The 26596-nt window shown below is 35.6% G+C and overlaps 1 protein-coding gene and 1 pseudogene across 1 annotated transcript; both read left to right on the forward strand.

Moving 5' to 3' along the window:
• The first annotated feature begins 2927 nt into the window (after positions 1-2927).
• On the forward strand, positions 2928-15208 carry LOC114277965 (syntaxin-125 pseudogene; annotated as a pseudogene).
• Positions 15209-19856: 4648 nt separating this feature from the next.
• Positions 19857-20830, forward strand: LOC114277973 (homeobox leucine zipper protein). The gene is made up of 2 exons (XM_028219930.2): positions 19857-20293; positions 20399-20830. The coding sequence occupies exons 1-2, from the start codon at positions 19874-19876 to the stop codon at positions 20624-20626; spliced, it is 648 nt and encodes a 215-aa protein (XP_028075731.2). The 5' UTR covers positions 19857-19873; the 3' UTR covers positions 20627-20830.
• The last annotated feature ends 5766 nt before the right edge of the window (positions 20831-26596 follow it).

A 26596-nucleotide genomic window follows, 5' to 3' on the forward strand; every position in this document is an offset into this window, starting at 1 on the left:
GCTATTGTTGTGAGCAAACTCAACTAAAGGTAAATGTTTCTCTCAAGACCGTTTGAAGTCTAACATGCACGCTCTTAGCATATCTTCTAGGATTTGTATGGTGTACTCAGATTGCCCATCGGTCTGAGGATGGTAGACGGTACTAAAATTAAGTTGAGTATCTAAAGCACTTTGAAGACTCTGCCACAATTTAGTAGTGAAATAGGGATCTCCATCAGACACTATGCTCACAGGAACTTTGTGGAGTCAAATGATTTCACAAATATAAAGTTCAACTAAATATTCAACAGAATCCCCCTCTCTCATGGAAAGAAAATGGGCTGATTTGGTGAGTCGATCTACAATCACCCATACCGCATCATTACCCTTTTGGGTTCTAGGAAGACCCGTAATGAAGTCCATGTTGACATGTTCCCACTTCCACAATTAGTAGAGGTTGTAATAATCCCGTGGGTTTTTGATGTTCGGCTTTGACTTACTGACAAGTTAGGCACTTAGACACAAACAAGGCTGCATCCTTCTTCATACCCTTCCACTAAAACTGACAACTAAGGTTATATTATATTTTTGTGCCTCCGGGATGCACTGCAAGGTGAGAGTGGTGGAATTCCTGAAGAACTTCATCTCTAATAGTCTCAAGCATAGACAACCGGTCAAAATAACGGACACTCGCATCAGCATAAACATTTAGATCCTTCTTTTCCATTCATTTGGAGATTCTCTCTCGAATAGTCTTCACTTCTGGGTCACCCTGTTGTGCTTCCACTACTCGTGTAACAAGCATTGGTTGTGAGATAGTGGTGAATAGTGTAGCCTACTCAGAGGACTCGCGAAGTTGCAAGTCAAACTCACTAATATCCCTCATCATCTCTCATTCCCTCACTTCGAGACTAGTCATGGCACTTATGGATTTTCTACTCAAGGCATCAGCCACTATGTTGGCCTTCCTGGAATGATAGTGTAATTCAAAGTCGTAAACCTCCATAAACTCCATCAATCTCTGTTGAAACAAGTTCAAATCTTTTTGAGAAAATAGATACTTTAGACTCTTATGATTGGAGAATACTTCAAATTTCTCACTATATAAATAATGTCTTCAAAGTTTCAAAGCAAATATGACAGCGGCAAGCTATAGGTCATGTGTCGAGTAATTTCTCTCATGAGTCGTTAATTATCGAGAACTGTATGCTACTACCCTGCCCTTTTGCATCAAAACACACCACAACCCTTCCTTAGAAGTATCACAATACATCGTATATCCCAATTCACGTTCTGGTATAATGAGAATAGGAGCGATAGTTAACCTAAGCTTTAGTTCCTGAAAGGATTTCTCACAAGCTTCACTCCAAACGAATTTCACCCCCTTACGAGTCAATCTAGTCAAAGGTGATGCTATAGAAGAGAAATTCCTTACAAAGTGACGGTAGTAACCAGCTAGATCTTGGAAACTACGAATTTGAAATGCGTTTTTAGGTTGATCCCAATTCTATACAGCCTTAATTTTGGAAGAATCCATTGTAACTCCATCCCCGAACTACATGCCCCAAAAATTTCACTTCTGAGAGCCAAAACTCACACTTTTCAAACTTCGCATACAGGCGATGCTCTCTAAGGAGTTGTAGGACAATGCGGAGGTGCCTTTAGTGCTCCTCCTTGGAAGGCCAGTAGATGAGAATGTCGTTTACAAAGACAACTACAAATTTGTCGAGAAACTCTCGGAAGATTCGATTCATCAAGTCCATGAATGTAGTAGGTGCATTGGTCAACCCAAAAGGCATGACTATGAACTCATAATGACCATATCTAGTACGAAAGATCGTCTTAGGAATATCCTCATCCCTGACCCGTAGTTAGGAATATCTTAGGAATATCCTCATCCATGACCCGTAGTTACGAAAGGTCGTCTTAGGAATATCTTTGGTAACCTGACCTCAGATCTATCGTCAAAAAATAACATGAACCTTTAAGTTAGTCAAAAAGGTCATCTATTCTAGGCAATGGATACTTATTCTTGACCGTAACTCGATTCAATATGCAATAATCTATATACAATCTCAATGAACCATCTTTCTTTTTTAGCAAAAAGAGTCGGAGCTCCCCACGGTGAAGTGTTGAGGCATATGAAACCCTTATCTAGCAACTCTTGTAATTGTTCCTTCAGGACAACCAACTCAGCTGGTGCAAATCTATACGGTGACATGGAGATAGATGTTGTTCCCGACACTAAGTCTATGGAAAACTCAACCTCATAGTGAGGCAGTAATTCAGTGAGATATTCAAGAAAGACATCTGAGTACTCACAAACCACCCTAGAAACACATCTTGAACCCTACCACTCTCATCATCTAAGAAAGTTGCTAGGAGAGAGATAAGTTCGCCTCGACCACGTGGGTCATACAATGGCGGTAACAATCTATCGGTTCTATTTCCCAAGAAAGATAAACAATCACCACCCGATGTACACATAGTGACTTTTCTACGATAGTAGTCTATGATGGCACGGTAGGAGGATAACCAATCCATGCCGAGGATGACATCAAATCCAAACATATCTAATAACTCAAAACTGAATGGAAGTCAATGACCAGTGACCTCAATTACACACTCGCGATATCCTTGATTCAAGACAGTCTTACCCCCACCGGGTGACTCTACCATAAGCGGAGACTTTAGTTGCTTACTTTCAAAACCCAACATGGATGTAAATGTAGATGCTATGAATGAGTGAGTTGCACCAGTATCTATTAACACACTGGCCCAAGTATTGAAAATAAGATATGTATCTTTCATAACGGATGGTCCTAAAGACTGCTTTGATGCGGTGACAACATATACCCTTCCTTGTGGTCTTCGCTCTCCTAGGTCGTGTCTTGAAACATAGGCCTACTGCACAGATTGTGCAGATGTGGCCACGTGTATTGCCCTGGATGCCTAACCCGACTGGACCAGCTGATGAGGTTGTCTCTAGCCCTGACCCATCTGAAAACCTCCTGATTGGCGAGATCCTAACATACTGGCTGACCCTGCTCTCTGTGGACAAAACTTCTTCAAATGCCCTGGCTAACCATACTGATAACACGATGGAGCCTGACCACTATTCTGAGGTTGGCTTAAAGAACGAGCAAACGGAGACTGTGGCCCACCCTTTTGTCCACACTCCAAAGCTTTGTGACCCAGCTGGCTACATCGATAACACGCACCACGGGTTTATCCTGTGTTCCCTGAACTTCTACCCATCACAGAACCCGAAGACTTGGTCTGTTGTGGTGGTGACTGAAATGATGGTGATGAACCCCTAGACTTCTTGAAGGATCCTGAATCACCCCGAGATTCCAAGTATCCCGTCCTCTTCAACTTTTGTCTTGCCTCCTTTGCCTCTACCATGATTTCCACATGTGTTGTGGCCTTCACTAACCGATCATAATCGTGAATCATATTACCTACCACCTTCATTAAGATTTTTGGCCTCAATCTCTTCTAAAATTCTAAACATTAGTGCTCTTCTGTTGTCACAAGCTCATGTGCAAAATGGGAAAGACTGGTGAAAGTGGGTTCAAACTCAGCCATAGGTGTGTCGAGCTGTAACAACTCCTCCAACTGCCTCCTCAACCATTCCCTAGCAGTGGGATGGAGGAATTTCTCTTGAAAAGTGTGTATAAATGCCTCTCATGTGTGCTTAATTTAGCTCTTGGCATACTTTTACCACTACCTGGCCTCTCATTTTAATTGATAGGCCGCCAATGCCGCCCGAAGCTCACTCTCATGAATGTCCAAGCTCTCAAAAGATTTAACAATCTGCTCTAACCACTCATCTGCTTTCATACGGTCGGGCACTAAACTCAGAAGGGTTTGAACGAAAGAATTCCTTCTTCAGGAAAGTATTCTGGTCTCTCCTTCTACGGTCCTAATTGCTTGTTTGGCTCTCAATATGTCCATGGACTCTCTAAGAGCCCCTGCCATCTCTTGGCCAAAGCCCCCATTATATTTGGGGCCGGTGGAGAGGCCACATTATTTTGACCCACTCCTTTTGTAAGGTGCCAAATTTCTAGCCCAAATGATAATACAACAATCATGGTTCTTTCAAGGAAAACCAAATATAAATCTCCAAACTTACATTACATGATACAATAGTTCTTCATGCAACAATACATTAATCCAACAAGTAAATAAACAATAAATACCCCCAAGGGTTTATAAGTTTCCATGGCTTAAGCCTGGTTACACAAAACGGTTATTTAAACCCACACAAACATAGCCCTTACCTTATGTACAACCTATATTCATGCCTTAGTCATGCTTGCATGCATTTATATGTTTTGCCATGTTAAGTTACATTGCCAATCTTGCCTTGTTTTACTTAAGTGCGTTGCATGTTTTGTTCCTTCCTTACTGTCTCAAGCCTAGTCATGCCAAGTCTAAGTCATGTTAAGCCTAGGTTATTCTTAGCCGAGGTCACCTTAAGCCTAGAACTATCTTGGAACCACTTTGGTTGACCTCCACCTTCGTCTTGGCATATTGGCCGAGATGTCATTATCTAGGCCGAGGTGTGTATCACCAAGGCCGAGATGTGTATTATCTAGGCCGAGATGTTACCTTTGCGCCTAAGTGATCTTGTTCCTGGATTGGTACGACCTAGACCGAGGTGTGGCACATCTAGGCCGAGGTGTGGCACAGCTAGGCCAAGTGTTGTCCTTCCTAGTCGAGATCATTATTCCCTTACTTGCCGATGCCTTGTCATTAGCCGATGCCTTTGAAAGTCGGGTGCCCTTGCTGCCTAGCTTGTTAAATACACTTTGTCTTACACATGTCTTGTCTTTCAATCACCCTTTGAGGAGAACCAACTCGGTAGTGCCATGTGTCCGAGCTGAATGTTAAATCAGCCGGCCGAGAGAGAAACCATATCATTTCCATATCTTTGCTTTTGAAGAGAGAGAAGCTTTAGGAAGAGGGGAGAAGAAGTTCTTAGAGAGAGAAGTAGATTCCAAGCTTGATCTTCACACCTTGAGCCGTTAGATCCACGTCTTGAGGTTAGATTCTTGATCTGATCTTGCTATTCTTATTGCTCATCTAGCCGCATTGCATGATCGAGCATGCTTTGAAAGCCATGCATTGCTTTGAAGTTCGGTTTTAGAAAGAGAATATGATATTCATGTGTTCTTGAAGAAAAGTCATGATTTGATCCGGAAGCTTGCATTAAGATCCATGTTTTTGTGTTTGTTTTCCCAAGATCTTCAAGTATGGGTACCCAGGTCCATGTTTTCGAACTTATAGCATGAAATCCTAGATTTTGTATGAACAAGTTATGATTTTCGCATCCATGTTCTTTATGTTCTTCATGTTCATCAAGAGGGAAACCAAGATTTTCTCGACTTCATTTCCATGAATGTGGCCACCGGGACCACACCTCGGCAAGGAGGTGTGGGACCTCGGCAAAGACCTGGTTGGTACCCAGCATGTCTTCCCGACATGTAAAATAGTGCTTCACTTCAGCATGTTTTGCCTTGTCTTGACTTAGTTTGAAAGACCGCCGAGGTCGTTTGCATGCATGTAAGACTTGTTTTGAGAAGTACATTCAATAGACTTTGCCATGTGTTTGTAGGACTTGGACCTTTGCTTTGATTCCGACGTCCCAAGAACTATGTGAGTGGTATTTTTAATAAAGCTATGTTATCATGTTTTGATAAGCCTTGCTTTGCTTTGTTTAGAAAAAGTATTTGTTAAGCATGAATGATTATCCCTATTTTGTGTATCAAGTATTAGCCTTGTTTTGGATGACATTCTTGGAAGTCCGTACGTGCTAGGGGACTCTAAACCTTTATAGCACAAGTCTGTACGTGCCAGGGGACTTTAAGCATGTGTGGCACTAGTCCGTACGTGCTAGGGGACTATAAGCATTTGTAGCACAATCCATGGAAGTCCGTACGTGCTAGGGGACTTTAAGCATTTGTGGCACTAGTCCGTACGTGCTAGGGGACTATAAGCATTTGTAGCACAATCCATGGAAGTCCGTACATGCTGGGGGACTATAAGCATTTGCAGCACAAGTCCTCCCATGCTAGGGAACTTTAAGCCCAAGTAGCACCAAGTTTGTGAGATCTCGGCCATCGACGGTCTATGAACGGATGGCTGATCTCTGCCAAGTATGTTTTGTACAAGTTATGTTATGTATTGTTTTGACAAGGACCTCGGGAATCATTCATTTAACCCCTTTATTACTTATACCATTCACTGAGTATTCAAGCTCACCCTCTCCTTATATATATGTAGGTAACAATCAAGAAGGCGGTGACGCCGAGATGTATTTTGCTAGATGATGTTTGATCCTTGTTATGCCAGCAAATCTTAAAGACTAAGCTTCTTGAGTTGTAGTTCATGTATCTTGTTATGTTGGCTTGAGAAACCTCTTGATCAAGATGCAATATTTGTACTTTATTTTATTTGTACCCAAGTTGTAAAGCTATGTAAAGATGTATGTCATTTCATTTGATCTATGCACTGCTCTTATGGACTACTTAGATTTATATATATTGCTTCCGCACATGTAGGCCCCATATGTATACTTTGTTTGTGTGTGAATCTTTGTAAGTTGGCCTTTGGTAATCTCGGATTACTGGCCATCACGACACCATTCTACTAGGGGCGGAATGGGGTCGTGACACCTTACACATAGAGTCACAGCAAAATGAGCGTATTGTACTCCCAACACACATACTTCCACGCCCCTAGTTGGGTGGGATCTCCAAATCTTTTCCTGCACAAAAATCTCGTAGGGTGAGCATAAAGCCCAGTAGGAAATTCTTAACAAAATATATACATTTTATACAAGTCTCAAGAGATGAAATACACATACTATGATATGCCATTTTTGAAGATAAATCACATTTTTATCTTTTGAAAACCATCATACTCAATGATATCACGCAATTTCAATTGTTCAAAACTAAACAATTTATTTCAAGGGCGGTAAATACGACTCTGGTAATCCCTAGGTTGATGTCTGCAAGTAGACTATACAAGTACTACCAAATTGTCATTTTTACCGGTATTAACCGGAAGGCTCGACACCTATTTGCGCGGGTTTTCGGTCTTTCACTACGAACTCTCAGGCCAACTTAGTCAATATCATCTACACCACCTATCAAGACTTACCAACGTATTTACCCCAAAACCATTCCATGAAAACTTTTTTCTCAACATTCTTTTCTCAATACAAGTTTTCAAATCAACTTTCAAAGTTTAATGTAATCAAATGAATTGACATGTCAATTTCACAAGATGAATATAAATACTTTTATTCCAATTCATCATCCAAGGAATAACATAATTCCCTCTTCTCAAGTACCCTCAACAATTAGTTATTTCAAGACTATTTCAACGTTTTAAACAATAATTTCCAAAATGAACAATAATTCTCATATTCCCTGAAATTCATCATTTATATAAATATAAATAAGAAGTTTTCCAAACATCAATTTATTTTGACACACAAAATAAATATAACAATATCATTCATGGATTTTCAGTCTCCTTTTAAAAAAATTCCCAAATTCTAGGTTTTCTCACCAAAACTATACAACGCAAATCTTTTGAAAGAAAACTTTCCAAAATCATCTTTTTTTTAATCAACGAAGATCAAAACCCATAAGATCATTTTAAAAGAACAAGAGACAAATCCACTTTCAAAATCGTTCAATTTCTTGAATCAACAATCAATTTTCAAAGCTATCGAAAGATGATTTTGAAAATCATATAGATCTTGCAAAAAATATATATAAAACTCTAAGAAAATCCCTACCTCAAGTTTTGAAGAAGAAATGAGATGAAACTCCCAAAATCAATGGTGTCGAAACTCGATCTTCACCGCACACAACGAAGCCCTCGAGAAGTTAACCAACTTTGATGAAGAACCTATGGCAGAACTCTAATGAATCTTGAGAAATCAAGGTTTCGATCCAATTTGGCGTAGGGAAATGTAGAGAGAAGGGAGAGGAAAGGGTTTTTAGAGAGAGAGATATACAAAAGTGATTTGAAATATCAGATTCACGAACTGATATAACATGGTTCGCTCGAGCGTGGAAAGCCCCGCTCGAGCATCAAATACATTTTCCCAGTACTTTTGCAGATAGGTCAAACTTCTAGAACCAAACATTCTCTGCTCGAGCGCATAAACGACCGCTTGAGTGGACAAGCAACTTCTAATGCATTCTGCATTTTTGCTTCGGGGGCGTTGCTCCTCAACCCCACTAGGGCGCTGCCCTAGGACTCGCCAAAGGGCGCTGCCCCCTGGACTCCCGCGAGTTGACCAGGCAGCTCGATCCTTGACATACTCATCGGTTTTCAATTGTTGTGAACCGTAGGCCACAACTTTTCCCTCTTGCATCAAGACACAACCAAGTCCATCCCCAGAGGTTTTGCCCTCAGATAGGTAGCACACTTGGTGTGTCTGGTTCGAGAAAGAAACAGAGCCATCAACCTACCTAGTTAATATAGGCCTCGAGGGCCACTCAAAAGGCCTCTTCGGCTCAATCCGCTTATCAGTCCTATACTCCGAGGGCGTGAGCAGGTGGAATAGAGACCTACAGGACATGTGTATGTTGTTACCATGCCAAATCAGTTGCCTACACCCTCTATTTTGAGACGTAACTTTTTGTTTCAATTATATTACCAATGTTTTTATTGGCACTAGTGCATCTCATTCCTTCATTTTGTCTACATTAGCATCGGTTTTGTGGTTAGAAGTGGCTCAGTTAGCATCTCCACTTAGGATAAAGTCTCCTGGTGGGGGTAAGGTTGACTTGGACCAGGGATGTTGCGGTTGTGAGATTGATGGGGGTTGATTACCGGAAGTTGAACTAGGTAACTGTTAAGAATAAGTATCCACTGCCTCATATAGATGATCTGTTTGACCAATTGATGGGGGTTGTTGCTTTTCTCAGATTGACTTAAGGTTGGGTTATCACCAATTGAGGGTGAAAGAGGAAGATATTTAGAAAATAGCATTCCGTACGCTGTATGGCCGTTATAAGTTCTTAGTGATGCCTTTTGGGCTAACCAATGCACTGACTTTGTTTATGGATTTAATGAATTGAATTTTTCATGAGTTCTTAGACTGTCTTGTGGTTGTCTTTGTTAACAACATCTTGATCAACTCATCTTCTAAGGAGGAACACAAGGAACTCTTGTAGAGCGTACTTGAGTTACTTAGAGCCCACCGTTTATATGCTAAGTTCAGGAAGTGCAAGTTCTGGTTAAAAGAAGTTAAGTTCTTAGGCCATGTGGTATCTGGAGAAGGGGTGATGGTAGACTCTTCTAAGATAGAGACAGTGTAAGATTGGGAACAAACTAATAATGCCTTTGAGATCTGGAGTTTCTTGGGCTTAGTCGGGGTATTATCGACGTTTTGTGAAAGACTTCTCTAGATTGGTCTCACATTTGACTAGATTGACAAGGAATTGAATGAAGTTTGTGTGGAGTGAGACTTGTGAAATGTCGTTCCAAGAGCTTAAGGTTAGACTCACCACTACTCCAGTATTGACTATTTCGGAGAGGGGTTAGGGTTATTCAGTTTATTGTGATGCGTCACGGGAAGGTTTGGATTGTGTGTTGATGCAAGAAGGGAAGGTGGTAGCCTACAGTTTGAGGCAGTTGAAAACTCATGAGAGAAATTATCCTACTCACGACCTAGAACTAGCGGCAATGATTTTTGCCTTAAAAATCTAGAGGAATTACTTATATGATGAGAGATTCGTGGTGTTCTCCGATCACAAGAGTTTGAAGTATCTATTTTCACAAAAAAAAAAAAAAAAAAAAAAAAAGAATTTGAGACAAAGGAGGTGGATGGAGTTTAAGGGGGATTATGAGTTTGAGTTACACTATCATCCGGGAAAGGCCAATGTAGTGGTCGACGCTTTGAATATGAAGTCAATAAGCAGTGTAGCTAGTATTGCCATCCGAGAATGGGAGATGTTGAGTGCTATTGGCGAGTTTGACTTGCATCTTGGTGAGTCCGTTGAGTCGGCCGTTTTGTTCACTATAGTTGCACAACCTACGCTAGTAAGCCGAGTTATAGAAGCACAGAGTGGTGATCACGAAATAGAGATTACCAGAGGGAAGATAGCTAGTGGAAATATAGAGAAGGGCTTGAGCGTGCACTCTAACTTGAGTGTGAGGTATTTGGACCATCTTTTCATGCCATAATCTTGTAGAGAGGAGGTACTCTGAGAGTTTCACCATTCACGCCTTGCTGTACACCCGGGAGGCACGAAAATGTACCACGACCTTGGCCATCAATTTTGGTGGAGAAGGATGAAGAGAGATGTAGCCTTATTTGTTTTGAGGTGCCTTACTTGTCAGCAAGTGAAGGCCGAACATCAGCGACCAACGGGTTACCTATAGCCTGGTAAAAGTGGGAGCATGTCGTGATGGATTTTGTTGTGGGTCTTCCAAGGACTCAACGGGGTAATGATGTCGTGTGGGTGATAGTCGACCGGTTAACTAAATCAGCACATTTTGTACCTATGCGCACAAGTGACTCGGTAGATTGTCTTGCCGACCTTTATGTTAGGGACATAGTTCGACTTCATGGGGTCATTGTGACTATCATTTCGGATAGAGATCCTCCCTTAACGAATCAGTTATGGCAGAGCCTACAGAATGCCTTAGGCACTAGATTGACGTTTAGCACCGCCTATTATCCTCAGATTGACAAGCAATCCAAGTGAACCATTCAGATCTTAGAGGACATGCTTCAGGGTTGTATTCTGGATTTTAAGGGGTCGTAGGAGAGGCATTTACCTTTAGTGGAGTTTGCCTATAACAACAGCTTTCAAGCGAGTATTGGTATGGCGCCATTTGAGGCCTTATATGGCCAACTGTGTAGATCTCCAGTGTGTTGGGCCGAAGTGGGTGACGCATTTATGTTAGGTCCTAAACTAGTCCGGGAAATGACTAAGAAGGTTGCGCTTATCCATAAGAGGTTGGTTTCGGCTCAGAGCTATGCCAACCGTAGGAAGAGACCTTTATCTTTTGAGGTAGGAGATCACGTATTCCTAAAGATATCACCGAGATAGGGTTTAATGTGATTTGCAAAGTAGAGGGAAGTTGTTTCCTAGATTTGTTGGGCCTTTTGAGATTCTAGAGCGGATCAGGAAGGTAGCTTATCGTTTGGCCTTGCCAGCCCAACTTTTCAAGGTTCATGAGGTATTTCATATTTGTATGCTCTGGAAGTACGAGTCAGATCTTTCGCATGTGTTAGATTGGACTGAGTTGGAGGTAGATGAGAATGCCTCATATAAGAAGAGATCGGTACGAGTTTTAGACTCTCGAGACTAAGTTTTGCGAGGTAAGATTATTCCTTTGGTTAAGGTGTTGTGGCGACACCACGGGGTTGAGGAAGTAACTTGAGAGTGTGAGACAGAAGTCGTGAGAAGTATCCGGACTTATTTGTTGATATTTGAGACTTGTGTTGGAAATTTCATTTATGTTGTGATATATATATAAACATTGTACATGTTTTGGAGAATTGAATAATAATAGTTGATGTTAAACAACTCGGTGTATCCTTGTTACAAGTTCGGATGATATGTGATTGGTTTTTATCTCAATGAATGTTAGTTAATTTTAAATTTTGGGGACGAAATTCTTTAAGGGGGGAGATTATAACGATTCTGGTTTAGACCCGACTAATTTTCTTGCTTTTAAATCCGAGAACCCGTGTACTTATTGTTGTTTGTCTCATTTCCATCTTTTTGCTTGTTGAGATTGGTAATTGGGAGTTTTGGTTGCGTTTGAAACAGGTTGGAAATTTACTTTTTCCAAGAGTTGTTACCAGATTTTTGCTTCTTCGCTCAAGCAGTCTTTTTTGTGCTTGAGTGGTCTTTTATAGTTTGTAAAACTACTAGAAGTGTGATATCTGCACTCGAGAGACACTTCTTGCCCTCGAACGATATTTTACAATCTGCAAAACTACTGAGAGGGGCTCATTGTACGCTCGAGCGGTTGTTTTGATCGCTCGAGCGGTGTCACTTATTATGTCTGTTCGCTCGAGTGGTGTTTTGGTTGCCCGAGCGGTCTGCACGTATATTAGTTCGAGAAAAAGCCATTTTGAGTCACTTTTTCATCTCTCTCTCTCTCTCTCTCTCAACATTTCAAAACCCTAAAACCTCTACCTTCTCTCTCGAGTTCTTGTACTCTAGCTTCGAATACTCTCAATCCATTGATTTCTTCACTCTAGTCTTTTGGAATAAAAGATAGAGCACATCGAGGGCTTCGTTCTAATAGAAGTTAGTGTTTTCGGCTCCGTCAAGTTCTACCCATTATTTCTTCTTGTCTTCTATTTCAAGGTAAGAATTTCTTTGACTCTTTTATATGATTTTTAGCTTAGTTATTTGCTCTTTGAAAATGGTTATTGATATGGAGGTTTTTAAGAAAACGTAGAGTTTGAGTTTGAAATCAAAAGAGGGGTTTTCCAAATGGCCTCTTGAAAATGATTATGGGAATATATATATATATATATATGGTTGAGATGGGTTAAAATGGCGGATATCTTTTCTTAAAATCAACTTTGTAAGAAAATGAGATTTTGCCCTAAATTTTGGATATTTGGATTTGTGAATGGAAATGGAAAATTATGTTAGGTATTGTGAAATTAGAACAATGTTTATATTGATGATGATGGTGGAGTTGGATATGTAGTATCACTCCTATTGTAATTGATAAAATTGTTTGATTAGAAATTCCTATTTTGGACTATCAGTAGAAGATAGTCTTAATTGTTGTAAACATTGCATGAGGATTAGGTTGAATTGAAACTATTTCCTCATACATTGTGCATTGAGCATAATTTCCTATTGAACATTGTAAATGTATTAATTTTGAGAAAAATAGGTGAATACCTTGGTGAATCTCGTTAGAGGGTGTGGTTGTGGTGATGATGTTGGCTTGTGTGTCCTTAATGAAAGTCCGAACACCCGTGCAGTTAGGTAACGATCCTTCCGATTAGTACTGGTAAAATGGATTTGATAATGCTTATGTGGCCTACTGGCAGACACGTACTTAGAGATTCCCAGTGTTTTGTATCCATTGCCCTATTTTTTGTTATAAAAGGATTTTCATAAATTGATTTATAATCTTACATTGCATTGTTTTGAGATGGAAAACGAGGAATGTTTGACAAATGGCATGCATGTGCATTTCACCTTATAATTATGCTAAGATTCATACATTGTGTTAGAGTATCTCTACTAGGCTTTGGTTCACCCTATGTAAAAAACAACTTTTAGGTGCTGATAATATGCCTCCACCAAGGATGTAGCTTGGGAGGACTTGGAGCTTAAGGCTTCATTTTTGGTTTCTTGATGTAATTGTTTTTTGTTTAAGCCTTGGGCTTACTTGTATTGAGTTTAAACTCATTTTGTTGTAATCAAGTATCGTCTTGAAAAGTTGTGACCATTAAGACAATTCATTACTTAGTTTTACTTCTCTTTTTACTCTTGTATCCATGCCATATGTTATTGATTCAGAATTTATAATTTGTGAATACATATTGCATAATCATCTTTTGCAATGATCAAAGAAATAATGAATAGAAGTTATGAGATTGTTGATCAATTGTAGCACTGTTATGAGATGGGTTAATGCTAATTATTTTGGGGCGTTTTTACTTCTAAAACTAATTCTTATTAAAAATTAGACAGAAAATAACACATCGATAGTCATGTGGTATAAAAATATTTTATCATATGTAAATTACATATCTAACATAAATTTAAACCCCCTATAATAATATATTTTTTTATGTCATGTGACAGTTATTGTGACATTTTATGTTTAATTTTGAACATAAGTGAGCTTTAAGAGTTAACTAGGAAAAACTTGAAACATGAAGAGCTAAAGTACGAAAAAACAAACTTCAATAGCCAAAGTGAAAAAGTGATCAAACATAAAAGGGGCAAAATTTAATTTACCCAATTTTTTTAGTAGTTTCTTCAGGGTTGTGTACTTTTTTCTAGTTCACATTTTAACTTTGAAAGAACGAAAGGAGTTCATCGAGTTCATCACATGTTCAATTTTAATAATTTGAAAATTTTATTTTGTAAAACCCTTAATATATATCATCTATGAAAAAATTAAATCGATCTAATAATTGTAACATTTTCATTTTATTACATTTTTTAATGAAAAGGACAATTTATTTTTAAAAAGTAGACCATCATTTTTATTAGAAATAAACACAGTGAAATAAAAAGACTATGATTATGGAATCAATCTTATATTTTTCATAGATGATATATACAGAAGACTCTATAAAATAAATAGTTCATATCATCAAAACGAGACCTGTAGTAGATCTCTCAAATTCTCTCAAATTGAGATGTACACTTGAAAGAAATCCAAACCTTTTTTAATTAATAAATTTGAGAAGTTGCTAAATTTTTTTTTTGACATAAAAAAAATAAAGATAAGGAAACATTTCATTTATTTAGGGGAAAATTAGTCTAGGGTCCCTCTTCCACTTTTCGTAATGGAAGAGATCCACAAAATTATTTTTTGATGTCTAAAGTCTGTAAGCATATATCAGAGAAATTTGACTTTTGCCCACGATTCCTCTCTCTCTGTCTCTCTCTCTCTCTCCTACAACCAAATGAACAAAAGCTTCAAGATCTTCGTCTACCCTACCCCCAAATCCCAACTCTGAATCATCAGCCCTAGACAAGCTGGAAACGAGGAAGGCAACCTCAATAGGTTTTTCGAGGATGTCGAGAATGTCAAGGAAGACATGAGAGACGTTAAAAAACTCTACAAGAAGTTGCAGGAATCCAATGAAGAGAGCAAAACTATCCACAATGCCAAAACCATGAAGGAGCTTCGAGCCAGAATGGACTCGGATGTTAGCCAGGTCTTAAAATGGGTCAAGGTCATCATGAAGAAGCTTGAAGGTCTAGAACAGTCTAATGCAGCTCACCGTAAACTTCCCCGTTGCGGTCTAGGGTCATCTGCGGATCGAACTCGGATTTCTGTAGTTAGTGGTTTGGGAAAGAAACTCAAGGACATAATGGATGATTTTCAAGGGTTGAGAGGCAAAATGGCGGATGAATACAAGGAAACAGTGGAGCGAAGGTACTTCACTGTCACGGGACAGAAGGCGGATGAAGACACCATTGAGAATCTGATAGCAAGAGGGGAAATTCTGATATATGGTGTAGCGTAACAGTACAATATTTTTCTACAGAATTGGTACTCTAACGTATATATATGGTGTGTGTTTGGACTAAAGAAATTCTGATTTGAACTAAATTTTCTCTGGATTGGTCCAGAGAAATTCTTTGGTTTGGACTGAATTTTTTTTTATTTGAATTGAATTTTCTCTGGGTTAAAGAGAATTTCTCTGGAAATATTTCTTTAGGAATTTCATTGATTTTGAGAGAATTTCTCTGGCTTAAAGTGATCCAGAGAAATTCTTAAAGATATTTTTCTTCTATCTTCTATACTGAAGTGAGTAGATTTCTTCATAATTCTATGTATTTTGTAGAATCAATTGTTAATGTCTCCCCAATTAAACATATTCTTTTGCTTTCGAATGTCTACTACTTGCTATTTCAGTTATTTGCAGTGTATGTTACTGAAAATTGTTTGATGATAATGAAAATGATTGCATTTTTTTTCAAGTTTGATATGTAAAACCATTTAACCTCCAAGATCATTTAATTACAACCACTATATTGATTAAAAGATGCCTTATTTTCCATCAAACACTAATAATTTGAAACCTGTTCTAGCTTCAATCTAGACCACTCAATTCAACTTGATGAAGATTTGAATTTAAATTGGTTTTTGTACCTATGTGTATTTGTGCTGCTAAGTTGTGCATAGTTGAACTAGTGTTACTTGTTAAATTTAGAATGATATACTTTACTTATCACACATACACAGACACATAACAGAATTGGTACTCTTACGTATATATATGGTGTGTGTTTGGACTAGAGAAATTCTGATTTGAACAAAATTTCTATCTAGAGAAATTCTTTGGGATTTTGGCCATTGTGTAAATTTTCTTTGGAAAATTTTCTGGGAGGTCTAGAGAAATAGAGAAACCTCCCAGAGAAATTCTAGTTCTGTAGGGAGAAATTCTTTCAGAGGTCCAGAGAAATTCTGTCAGAGGTCCAGAGAAATTTCTCTGGATTGGAGAGAAACATAGAATTTCTCTAGGTTGGAGAGAATTACTCTGGACAGAATTTCTCTGTACCAGAATTTCTCTGAAGCAGAATTTCCCTGGATCAAATTGAGGGACTTGAGACATTATGAAAATATTATATGTCCTTTATACTATAAAGTCTTAATACCAGGGACCCTAAAAAAAAAACCTCTTTATTTAGTTTATAACAAATAATTTTGCGATTTTTTGACCTTATAATTTTTTTTTATTCCGTTGCCAAACATCTCCTTAAAATGAAAGAAAGTTTTGAAATTATAATTTGAATTTGAAGTTGTGATTTAAATGTGCAATTATGAGTTGAGTATTGAAAAGAGAAAATGTGTTTGGTTATGAATTTTGCGAAGAGTTTTGAAAAAAGTTTTTGAATTTTGAAAAGAATTTTGAGTTGTATTTTGAGTTTTGAGTTTTTGAATTTTAAGTTGTATTTTGAAATTTTTTGATTTTTTTTTAAATAATTAAAAATGTTTAAGAATTTTTTTTTTATTTTAAATGTATAATTGTTATTTAAATATTTTTTAATATTTTCATTTTAAATACTTTATTTTATTTTGTAAATATTTTCATTTTTTTAATATTTTAAACTCAAAATACAACTCCACACTCAAATTGTAACCAAACACATAACTCAAAACTCAATTCAAAAACTATTTTCAAAACTCATAACTAAACCCATAACTCAAAATTCAATTCAAAAACTATTTTCAAAACTCATAACCAAACATATAACTCAAAACTTATAACCAAACTTTTTTCAAAACTTTTTCAAAATTCCATTGAAAAAAATTTCAAAAAAATATTTTTAATTTTGTCCTTTAAAATTATTTTTTATTTTATATTTTTTCAAAAAATATTTTTTTATTTTTTCAAAAAATAGTTTTTGTTATTTTTTTAAGTATTGCCCAAATAATTTGTTATGATTTAGATATATATGGCGATCTATTTTTTTTAATTTAAAAAAATAAAATATTTGAAAAAATAAAATAATATGAAAGAATATGAAAAAATTAAAATATTTAAAAATATATTTATAGAATAAAATAAACAATTTAAAATAAAAAAATAAATTTTTATAAATTTTTAAATATTTTCAAAATATATTTTTTAAAAATACAACACACAAATGTATGAAATATAGTACACATTAACATAAATAAATAAATATTTAAAACATAAAATATTTACCCTAATTTTTTTTTCAAATATTAAAAAAAATAAATTCAAAAAATTTCAAAATAAACTCAAAACTTAAAATACAATTCAAAATTCTTTTCAAAACTTAGAACTAAACAAATTTTCTCTTTTCAAAACTCATAACATAAAATACGACTCTACGCTCAAATCATGATTCTAAAAATAATTTTAAAAAAATTAATTTTTTTTTTCTAAAATAAAGTTTTGAAAAGAGTTTTGAGTTGTGTGTTTGGTCATGCGTTTTGAATTTTTTTTTATTAGCATCACAATTCCAAAACTAAACGAAATGCAGGCTTAGAGGTTGTTTGAGATGTCCTAAATAAATGCACTTTTTGACTTTTTGACCTAAAAAGTTGAGAAAAAAAAAGGTTGTTTGGGTTAACTTTTTGATTTTTTACTAAAAAATGTGTATTAAAAAATTATATAAATTAGTGTGTAGGAGAGGTTAGGCAGAGTAGGCAGTATGGCCCGTACTGTCTGGACAGAGTGATTTGATATAAGAAATGGTTGCCTCTTTTTCGGCCATTGCATTGAACGGTGCTGTTCAGCCCATGGGAGCCTACCACGGGTCTCGTTTTGCTAATCGGAACCATTCAATGTGTAGAACTCATCAAGTATTATATCATTGTAAAAAATCACGTTGATCGGACATCGATAGCTATCTGATCGGATTAGTTTTTTTTTAAACCGTTAACTATAACACCATTCATTTTTTTTTATACAAAACTGATTTGATCATATAGTTAACGATATCCAGTCAACGTGATTTTTTATAGTTATATCGTACTCAACGAGTTCTATATATTGAACGGTTCAGGTTATCAAAACGGGACCCGTGATGGGCCCCCATGGGCTGAACAGCATCGTGTTGTTTGTGCACCCCGCCTGTGCAGTTTTTCCAAAAAAATTAGCAAAAGTCTGTGGGACGTCAGACTGAGTTGTAATAATTTTTGTGTAAAATTATTTTTTTTTTTATGAATAATGATAACTTTTTAACCTTTTTAAGAACTTTTTGACTTTTTAAATTATTTGGGGTATGTCAAATCAGCCCTTAGTGTTTAATGAATAATGATTCATTTTCTTAATTTTATCCCCTGTAATGTGAAATTAAAGAGGCTAAAGATTAGAGGAAAAGGAATGTGTGATTGCTTCATATGTAAGTAGGCCAATAAAATTGGAGAAACAGAATTAAGGGATGTAATATCACTTGTTAATAATGTTGTTCAGTATGTTTGGTTTTAGTTTTCTGAATTTAACTTTTTGAAAATTAAATTTTTTATTTTTTGTATTTTTTTGTTTTTAATATTTTTTTTAAAAAAATTTTCAGTATTTTTTTTAATTTTTTTAGATGCACCTTACTTAGATGGGAGACTTATTTATAAGTCACATTTCGGACACTTATGCTATGTTAAGTCTTGTGTAATTTTTTATAGAGTTTCAAGTCCTATTTAGATAGGAATGTATTCCACAAGATCCTATGAGTTGTAAATAAATGGTATTAATATACTATTATACACTATAATGGCAGAATAATATATAGAAAATTGTATATTATCATAGATCATATCTATATGAATGTAAATTTCAAAATACACGAACAAGTAACATTTTCACATTCAATTTAAAAAATCAAAAACCTAGTAAGTTTGTGAAACGTAACGTGACACGTTACGTTACGTTACGTTTATGTAGGTGTCACATCACGTTATGTTTATGTAGATGTCACGTTACTTTTTGCAAACTTAATCTATGGTAACACTGAATTTCTTATATAAGAAATTGAATATTACCGTAGATCATATCTATATGAATGTGAATTTCAAAATACACGAACAAGTAACATTTTCACATTCAATTTAAAAAATAAAAAACCTAGTAAGTTTGCGAAACGTAACGTGACACCTAACGTTACGTTTATGTAGGTGTCACGTTACGTTTCGCAAACTTAATCTACAGTAACATTCAATTTCCTATATATGATTTTACCATTATTTATGATATTAACAACTAATATTGAGGGTAAATGTGTTAACAAACTTCACACAGGACTTATGGAAACATAAGTTTTTTAGTAGGACCATATGTAGCATAAGTTTCCATAATAGGACTTATAAATAATTTTCCTTACTTAGATGTATCTAAAAAGTAAAATAATTGTGAAAAATATTATAAAAATTATTAAATACAAAAAAATATGAAAAATATACTGAATTTTTATATATTTTTTTGTATTTTTAATATTTAGTGAATTTTTTTTTTAAAAAATTACGAAAATTATATTTTTATTTTTATTAGGCGTGTCTAATAATTAAAAAAACTACTAAAAATATTTTAAAAAATTCAATAAAAACAAAAAAAATACGAAAAATAAAAAGTAAAATTTTCTAAAAAATATTTTTAAAAAACTGAAAATAAATATAGTCATTAATATCCTCAATATTTTTTTATTTGATTTTGTGTAAAAATATGTTAAAAACAGACTTTGAAAATATTTACCCAACTACTCCCAAATTTTCTCTCTCCCCAGGCAAGATGATGAGTCGGAAGAGAGACAAACCCTACGCCTCCCGCCATGTTCCCTACTCTTTCCCTAAACGGCGTCGACCTCTCCCTCCTCCCCACCCCTCCTCCCACTCCGCCACCTCCGACGACTGCCACCAGAACTCCGCCGCCAAATCCCCCTCGACGGTGGTGGCGATCGGCCTCTCCCCGAACTGCTCGTTGCTAGACATAAAATCCCGATTCCAGATCTACGGCTCCATATCCCGCACCACGATCCACCACGGCGGCGTCGCCAACATCACCTTCCGCTCAAAATCCTCCGCCGAGTCCGCCATTGCCGCCTCCCTTGACCCCTCCTTCGGCATCACCCTCGATTCCAACAAGGTACCCTCTCTCTCTCTCTCTCTCTCTCTCTCTCTCTGTGTATATATATATATATATATATTTGTAGCAATTTAGGGTTTTGAAATTAGGGTTTTGTTGTTGTAGGTACAGGTAACGTGGGCTACTGATGATGTGCCACAGCATAAGGATAGTACTGATTCGTTTTCGTCATCGTCGTCGAAGCTTGTGAGAGCTGAAGTGCCTCTGAGCAGACATGGAAGAGGTAATAAGCTTGGATCAGCTCTTGTGAACCCTAGAAGTAACAATAGTGATTCGGGATTAGATGTGTCTTTCAAGGGTAGAGAAATTGTTGCTTATGATGATATTCTCTAGCTCTCCATTTGTTATTGTAACATTACATGTGTTGTAGATTTAGTCCGTAGTGATTCTGTTTTATAACTGCTAGAAAGATTGGGACTTTGATAGAAATTAGTGAGGGAAATTTATCTGTGGATTTTGATTTTTCGTGTTTATTTCGTGTTTTCATTGTTGTGGGGTTAAGATTGAGTAATAAGAATAATGAACTTATTGAACTGAGTCTTGGTGTGATTGTATACATTGCCTTTGCATGTTCTAATTCAAATGTATGATTGTTGTAAAGGGTTTGGCTTGTCTCAAGTTGTCATCTCAACTTCAGAGAGTGTTTGGACTTTGTAAGCCCATTTTGAAATCAATTTCAATGATCTGAACCGTTCATTTTTTAGAATTAATTGAGTAGAATATTCATGCAATAAATCAAGATGATTAGATATCATTGAATCATATTTGTTTTTAAAAAAATGGGCGATAAATATGACTTCAAAAACAACCATTCATTTTTTGTAATACAAATTTGATTCAAACATATAGCTATCGATGGTTAATTATCTTGATTTTTTGTATGAATATTCTACTTAATAAGTTTTACAAAGTGAATAATTCGGATCATCAAAATGGGTTCCAAAATGGGCTTACCAAGCCCAAACCCACTCTCAAATTAAGATGACTAACATGAGAGAATCCAAACTCGGTGTGATCTAATATTTTCCCAATTCGTGTTGTGGGCAAGCATTTGATTACGGGTTTAATTGATTTGTGTTAAATTGAGTAGACCTTGTTTTGATGTGGGATTGCATTGCTAATTATGATGCTAGTAATTGAGAATGTTTGTTGCTCAGTTAGATTCCAGCAGGATGGTTTCTCATGGTGTTGTCCAAACAACTTTGGCTTGGACAATGCCACGAGTTAGAATTAGTGGTGAAGACTTATATCTTCTATTCTTAGAAATTATCAATGTTGATTATTTCTTTTATTACATGGATTCTAATGTCCTGTTGACCCAACCAATCTCATTGGCGAAAGTCCAAATCTTGCTGGGAAAATATGAGAAAGCCAATTATTGCATTTTTTGACATAGGAGAGCGGCTGCTTCAATCATAAAACCTTCCTATCTTTAGGTATTCTGCTATCCTCCATTCCAATTTGCAAATGGAGAAAGTTAGCTTCCTTCTACTCAACTTCCTTGCAGGCTTTGTCCGAAGAAGATGGAAGTGGCAGACCAACGTTTTTAACATTTGTCCGAGGTGTATATTTGTTTAGCCGGTTTCTCATTGCTGTTGTAATCCTGCAACATCTGCAGGCAAGTTTGTTTTTCTCCACTTTTCTGGTGATTTATTAGGCAGTGATCTGAATTATTACTCTCTTCATCACCTTTATTTTTAACTTCAAGGAAAATGGTTGTCAACGATCTGAATTCAATTGAAAGTTCCTTTTCAATGCAATTATGAGAGGTCAGTAATTCGTTTTTCTTAGATCATTCATTCCCAAAAACCTTATCAGATAATACAACTGGCTGAGTTCAACATGGATTGGATTAGTTGAATGGTTACTGGCTTCTTTCTTCTTTGGTACCCTTTGATTTTCCAAAGCTTACTGATTGGTAGAAAAGCAAAAGAGTGAGAGAAATTCGAAAATGAAGGGTGTGTTTGGTTTATGTTTGTAGAGTAGTTTTTGAGATAACAAATACGAAAACTTGTTTGGTTTACTTTTTTTCAAAAATGATTTTGGAAAGTTGTTTTGGGAAGAGAGTTTTAAAAAAGGTGATTGATTTGATGTGTATGAGAGAAGAGAGTGATTTTGAAAAGTATGTAACCAAACAAAATTTTGAGAATTTTTTTAGAAAAATTTGTTTGGTTTGATTACTTTTGAAAATTTGTTTGTAGAGAATTTTTTTCAAAAATTTTTCTGAAAAACAAGCCAAACAAGGCCGAAATCTTTGGATCTAATATATTTAATGTGTAGCTTACACCAATCAAGTTTGAGGCCACACTATGGGTTTGTTTGGTTTGTGTTTGTAGAATAATTTTTGAGATAAAAAGTACGAAAACTTGTTTGGTTTGCCTTTTTTCAGAAATCGTTTTGGAAAATTGTTTTGGGAAAAAAGTTTTAAAAAAAGTGATTGATTTAATGTGTATGAGAGAGAGTGATTTGGAAAGGAGACAACTAAACAAAATTTTGAGATTTTTTTTTGAAAAAATTTGTTTGGTTTGATTACTCTTGAAAATTTGTTTATAGAGAATTTTTCTCAAAATTTTTTTCCAAAATCAAACCGAACAATATTTTTCATTTTTGAGATTTTTTTTAAGTTACATAACTTTTCCGAGAAAGAACTGTTACATTGATGATTGACCGAGTACAAATTGAAAATGATCTCTGCCTCTTTATGCAAATAGTTTTGATTTTTCTTCTCTGTTCGAAAGTAATTTTCCAGACAGAATTGTTGCATTGGTTTTCTTCTTTTCAAGTCATCAGTGGATTCCTAATATAAGCCAATGTGATAAAAAGTATTGGAATCACGGCTTCTGACAAAATTGATAAAACATTTAAATAAATAAAAAATCTTTAAACTTTTTGTCAATCCACTTACATTCTAAGCTGCCCTAAGAATAAGGATGTTCAAGAAAAGGAAAAAGGGCAGGGAGGGGGATAGGAATGAGCTATTACGTAGTTCTTTTTGTACTCTCCTTTTATCTTCCTACACTTCACTCTTTAGACATAATATCAAAAGATAATTTTGCCCTTCAAGTTAGGAGAGGGTGTTTCAATTGAATTAAAACAAAAAATAATTATCGGAAATTGTATTTTTACATGCCTTTTTATTTTTGTGTACACACTTAATGAAATAAAATTTTGATGATGATTTTACCATAAAACAAAATGATCATAATGGACATCAAAACACACAATATAAAATCTTAATTTTCTCTTTTTTAGAAGGAAAAAAAAAATTAAAACTTTGTTTGTCCATTATTTCTCACTTTCTCTATTGTCCTCCATTGCTTGCAACACATTCTATTGTCCTCTATTGCTTGCATAAAATATCTTATATTACTTTTCTCTCTAAGTTCAGATTCTATAGTTTAAGATTTTTTCTCATTACACATTTTCTCCGTAACCAAATAAGAAAACACACAACCATTGATGCGACAATCAACTAATAAACAAAGCGTAACGAAGTCAATTGCGCAATTTCCACAATGACTCATCAGCATCTAAAATAACCCTATCAATCTTCATAGTTATATATATATATTAACCAGATCTAGATTAATGTATATCAATATTAAATTCATCAATCTTATTGTTTTAATATAGGGTAATGTTAAAGATACTAAATATCTTACCAAATAAATGATCAAATGTCTTACATGAGTATGGAGTCTACACCCATGTGAGACATTTGTTTATTTATTTGGTAAAAAATTTAGGCCTTAAGAGTATTTTCCTTTAATATATGGATCTAGGCTTGGTGGAGGGCCAATTTGAACAAGGCTCCAGTTAGACGACAACATTGATGACATCGTGGCTCAAAATTTGGGAGGAGATGGGACGAGAGAAGACTAAAGCATTGGAGTAAGAGAAAATTAGTGGAATGTGCGTGAATTAGGGTTTTGATTTGAAGGTGGATGGAATGGTGTGCGTATAAAATTTGAGTTAGGATTATAATTGGAATATATGGTATATAGAATGAGAAGATTCTATTTACACACCATAAATCTTCTCAGTACATACTATTTAACCATTAAATTTATATAATAATAATATCTTCAAGTAAAATGATTATTAAGGACAATATGGGTGTATATATACTCATTCAAATAATTCAGATTTGAAAACACAAATCTCTCTTTACACATCATATCACCTATACATTATATTTTTTGGAACAAATGTCTCTTCCGACACTCATCCAACACTGTTCATCTTCACCATTATAATATGACACATTACATTCATCATCTTCATCATTATAATCTAACACACTACACTCATTATCTTTGCTAGGGGTGCTCGTGGATTGGTTTTTAATGGTTCGGTTTCCGGTTTGGACCCGCTTGTATGTTTACAGTTTGAGAAAAATTGAACCCACAAACCGTTTGCAGTGCGGGTCACGGTTTGTGTGGATAGGGTTTGTGAATGTGCGAGCGATTGCGGGTAGTTTGCTGATTGGGTTTTTCCCTTTAAAAATTTATTTTTAGACTTGTTTTTCTCCATTTTTTAAATATTCTTTTTAGGCCTTTTTCATCATTTCCATAATTTCATCCCACTTTCCTGACAATGCATCTTCAGGTCCCATGTGTTGTGTCAGTGGTTCTTTTCCTCCTCCTTCTTCTTCTTCTTCATTTATTCAGGTCTTTGCCAGCGTACTGTGTGTAATGCAACATCTACTAGACACAACAAAAACACACTTTGAACAACATTATCAAACCGACAACATCAATTGAATTCAATAACTCCCATTTTTTTTTTCATTTTTTTTTTCAAAGGCAAGATTAATGGAATAGAATACAAATCGGCCTAAGGAGAAGATGAAAGGAAAATCAAAAATTGAAAAAAAAATAAAACATGAGAAAAAAAAATAAACAAACAATTGCAAAATGATGATCAAAACACAAAAACAAAATAAAATAAAATAAAAATAACTAGAGGAATTTACAGGCGAGTCTAGTCCATATTTTTATGTTTGAGTGTTCGTACAAGTTGTAACACCCAAAAAGAGAGGGGCTTACCGATTCGCCGAAGGTTTGTAGCCGAAGGTTTGTGGCTCTACTCCCGCCGACCAAAGGTTTTCAGTGTATCAACTCGCCAATTGCCGGTTGGTCAATACACATAGAGAGAGAGAGAGAGAGAGAGAGAGAGAAGCGAGAAGAGGTTGCTGCTTTGCTGTTGCTGAGTGAAGTGAGTGAGAAGAAAAGATTATGGTTACATGCTTACAAAATTTACAAGAAAATTTGACGGTCCAGAATTTCAAAATATATATATATATATATATAGATGTGGATGGATGAGTGTGGGTGTGGGTGTGGGTAAAACTTGAGACCCATCCGCGACCCATCCGCAACCTGCAAAATAAGAAAATCCTAACTCACATCCGATCCTAACAACTCTGCAAAACCGCCCAAATAGGTGCGAGCAGTTCAGGTTGGACGGTTTTCACGGGTCGAACAACTCCATACTTCAATCTTTGCCATTATAATTTTCACCATTATTTTCCAAACTCAAATCATTATCGCCTTTAAAGATTTAATATTTTAACAACATTGAAATCAATTAGTTTTTGAAGATTTGCATACTATGGACGACACTTAAAAATGTTGATTTGAAACAATACAACAATGAAATGGTCAATTTACTTTTTTGTTTTATCTCGTTCGTATAAAAGATGGCTTTTTTATTCGTCACGTATTCGAATAACCAGAGTTGAACATTTATAAAATGTTCAATTATTTATATTTGAACAAAATTATTTTGTTCAAATTATTAAGGTTGATCAAATATTAAATGTTCATACATAAAAAAATTTAACATTTTGGTGGTGGTGTGTACTAGTATATTAGCTTAGGATTAAAGGAGGAAAGTGATGGTATGAACCAAGATATTTTCACAATCTAAAAATTATTATGTATATGTACTAAGTAATGGTGTGTATTGAGAGGATCAATAGTGTGTAAATAGAATTATTCTAATAATATATAATCAAATTCATAAGTGTGTGAACTAAGATATGATGTGTACATGGATGAAAGGATATATGAAAATAAAATTTCCCAATAATTACCTAGTTCCAAAATCCCACACTTCACTTTTTTCCCTTTTCTTTTTTGAGAAAAAATTAAAAGACATATATAGATTGAACAAAATCCCACACTTCACCACATTAAGACAATTTTATCCTTGAAATTAGGAGAGTGAGTTTCAATCGACTTAACATAGCACAAGAAATAATTAAAAGGTTATAATAGAAATTTGGATTATGAAAACAAA

Source organism: Camellia sinensis, chromosome 11 (genome assembly GCF_055761805.1).
Source record: "Camellia sinensis isolate YWXY chromosome 11, ASM5576180v1, whole genome shotgun sequence".
NCBI lineage: Eukaryota > Viridiplantae > Streptophyta > Magnoliopsida > Ericales > Theaceae > Camellia > Camellia sinensis.

Excerpts from the sequence above, each read along its gene's own strand:
- LOC114277973 (XM_028219930.2), top strand. The coding sequence starts at position 19,874 with ATGTTAAAAACAGACTTTGAAAATATTTACCCAACTACTCCCAAATTT. Across the intron at positions 20,294-20,398 it reads TCACCCTCGATTCCAACAAG|GTACAGGTAACGTGGGCTAC; the intron begins GTACCCTCTCTC and ends TTGTTGTTGTAG.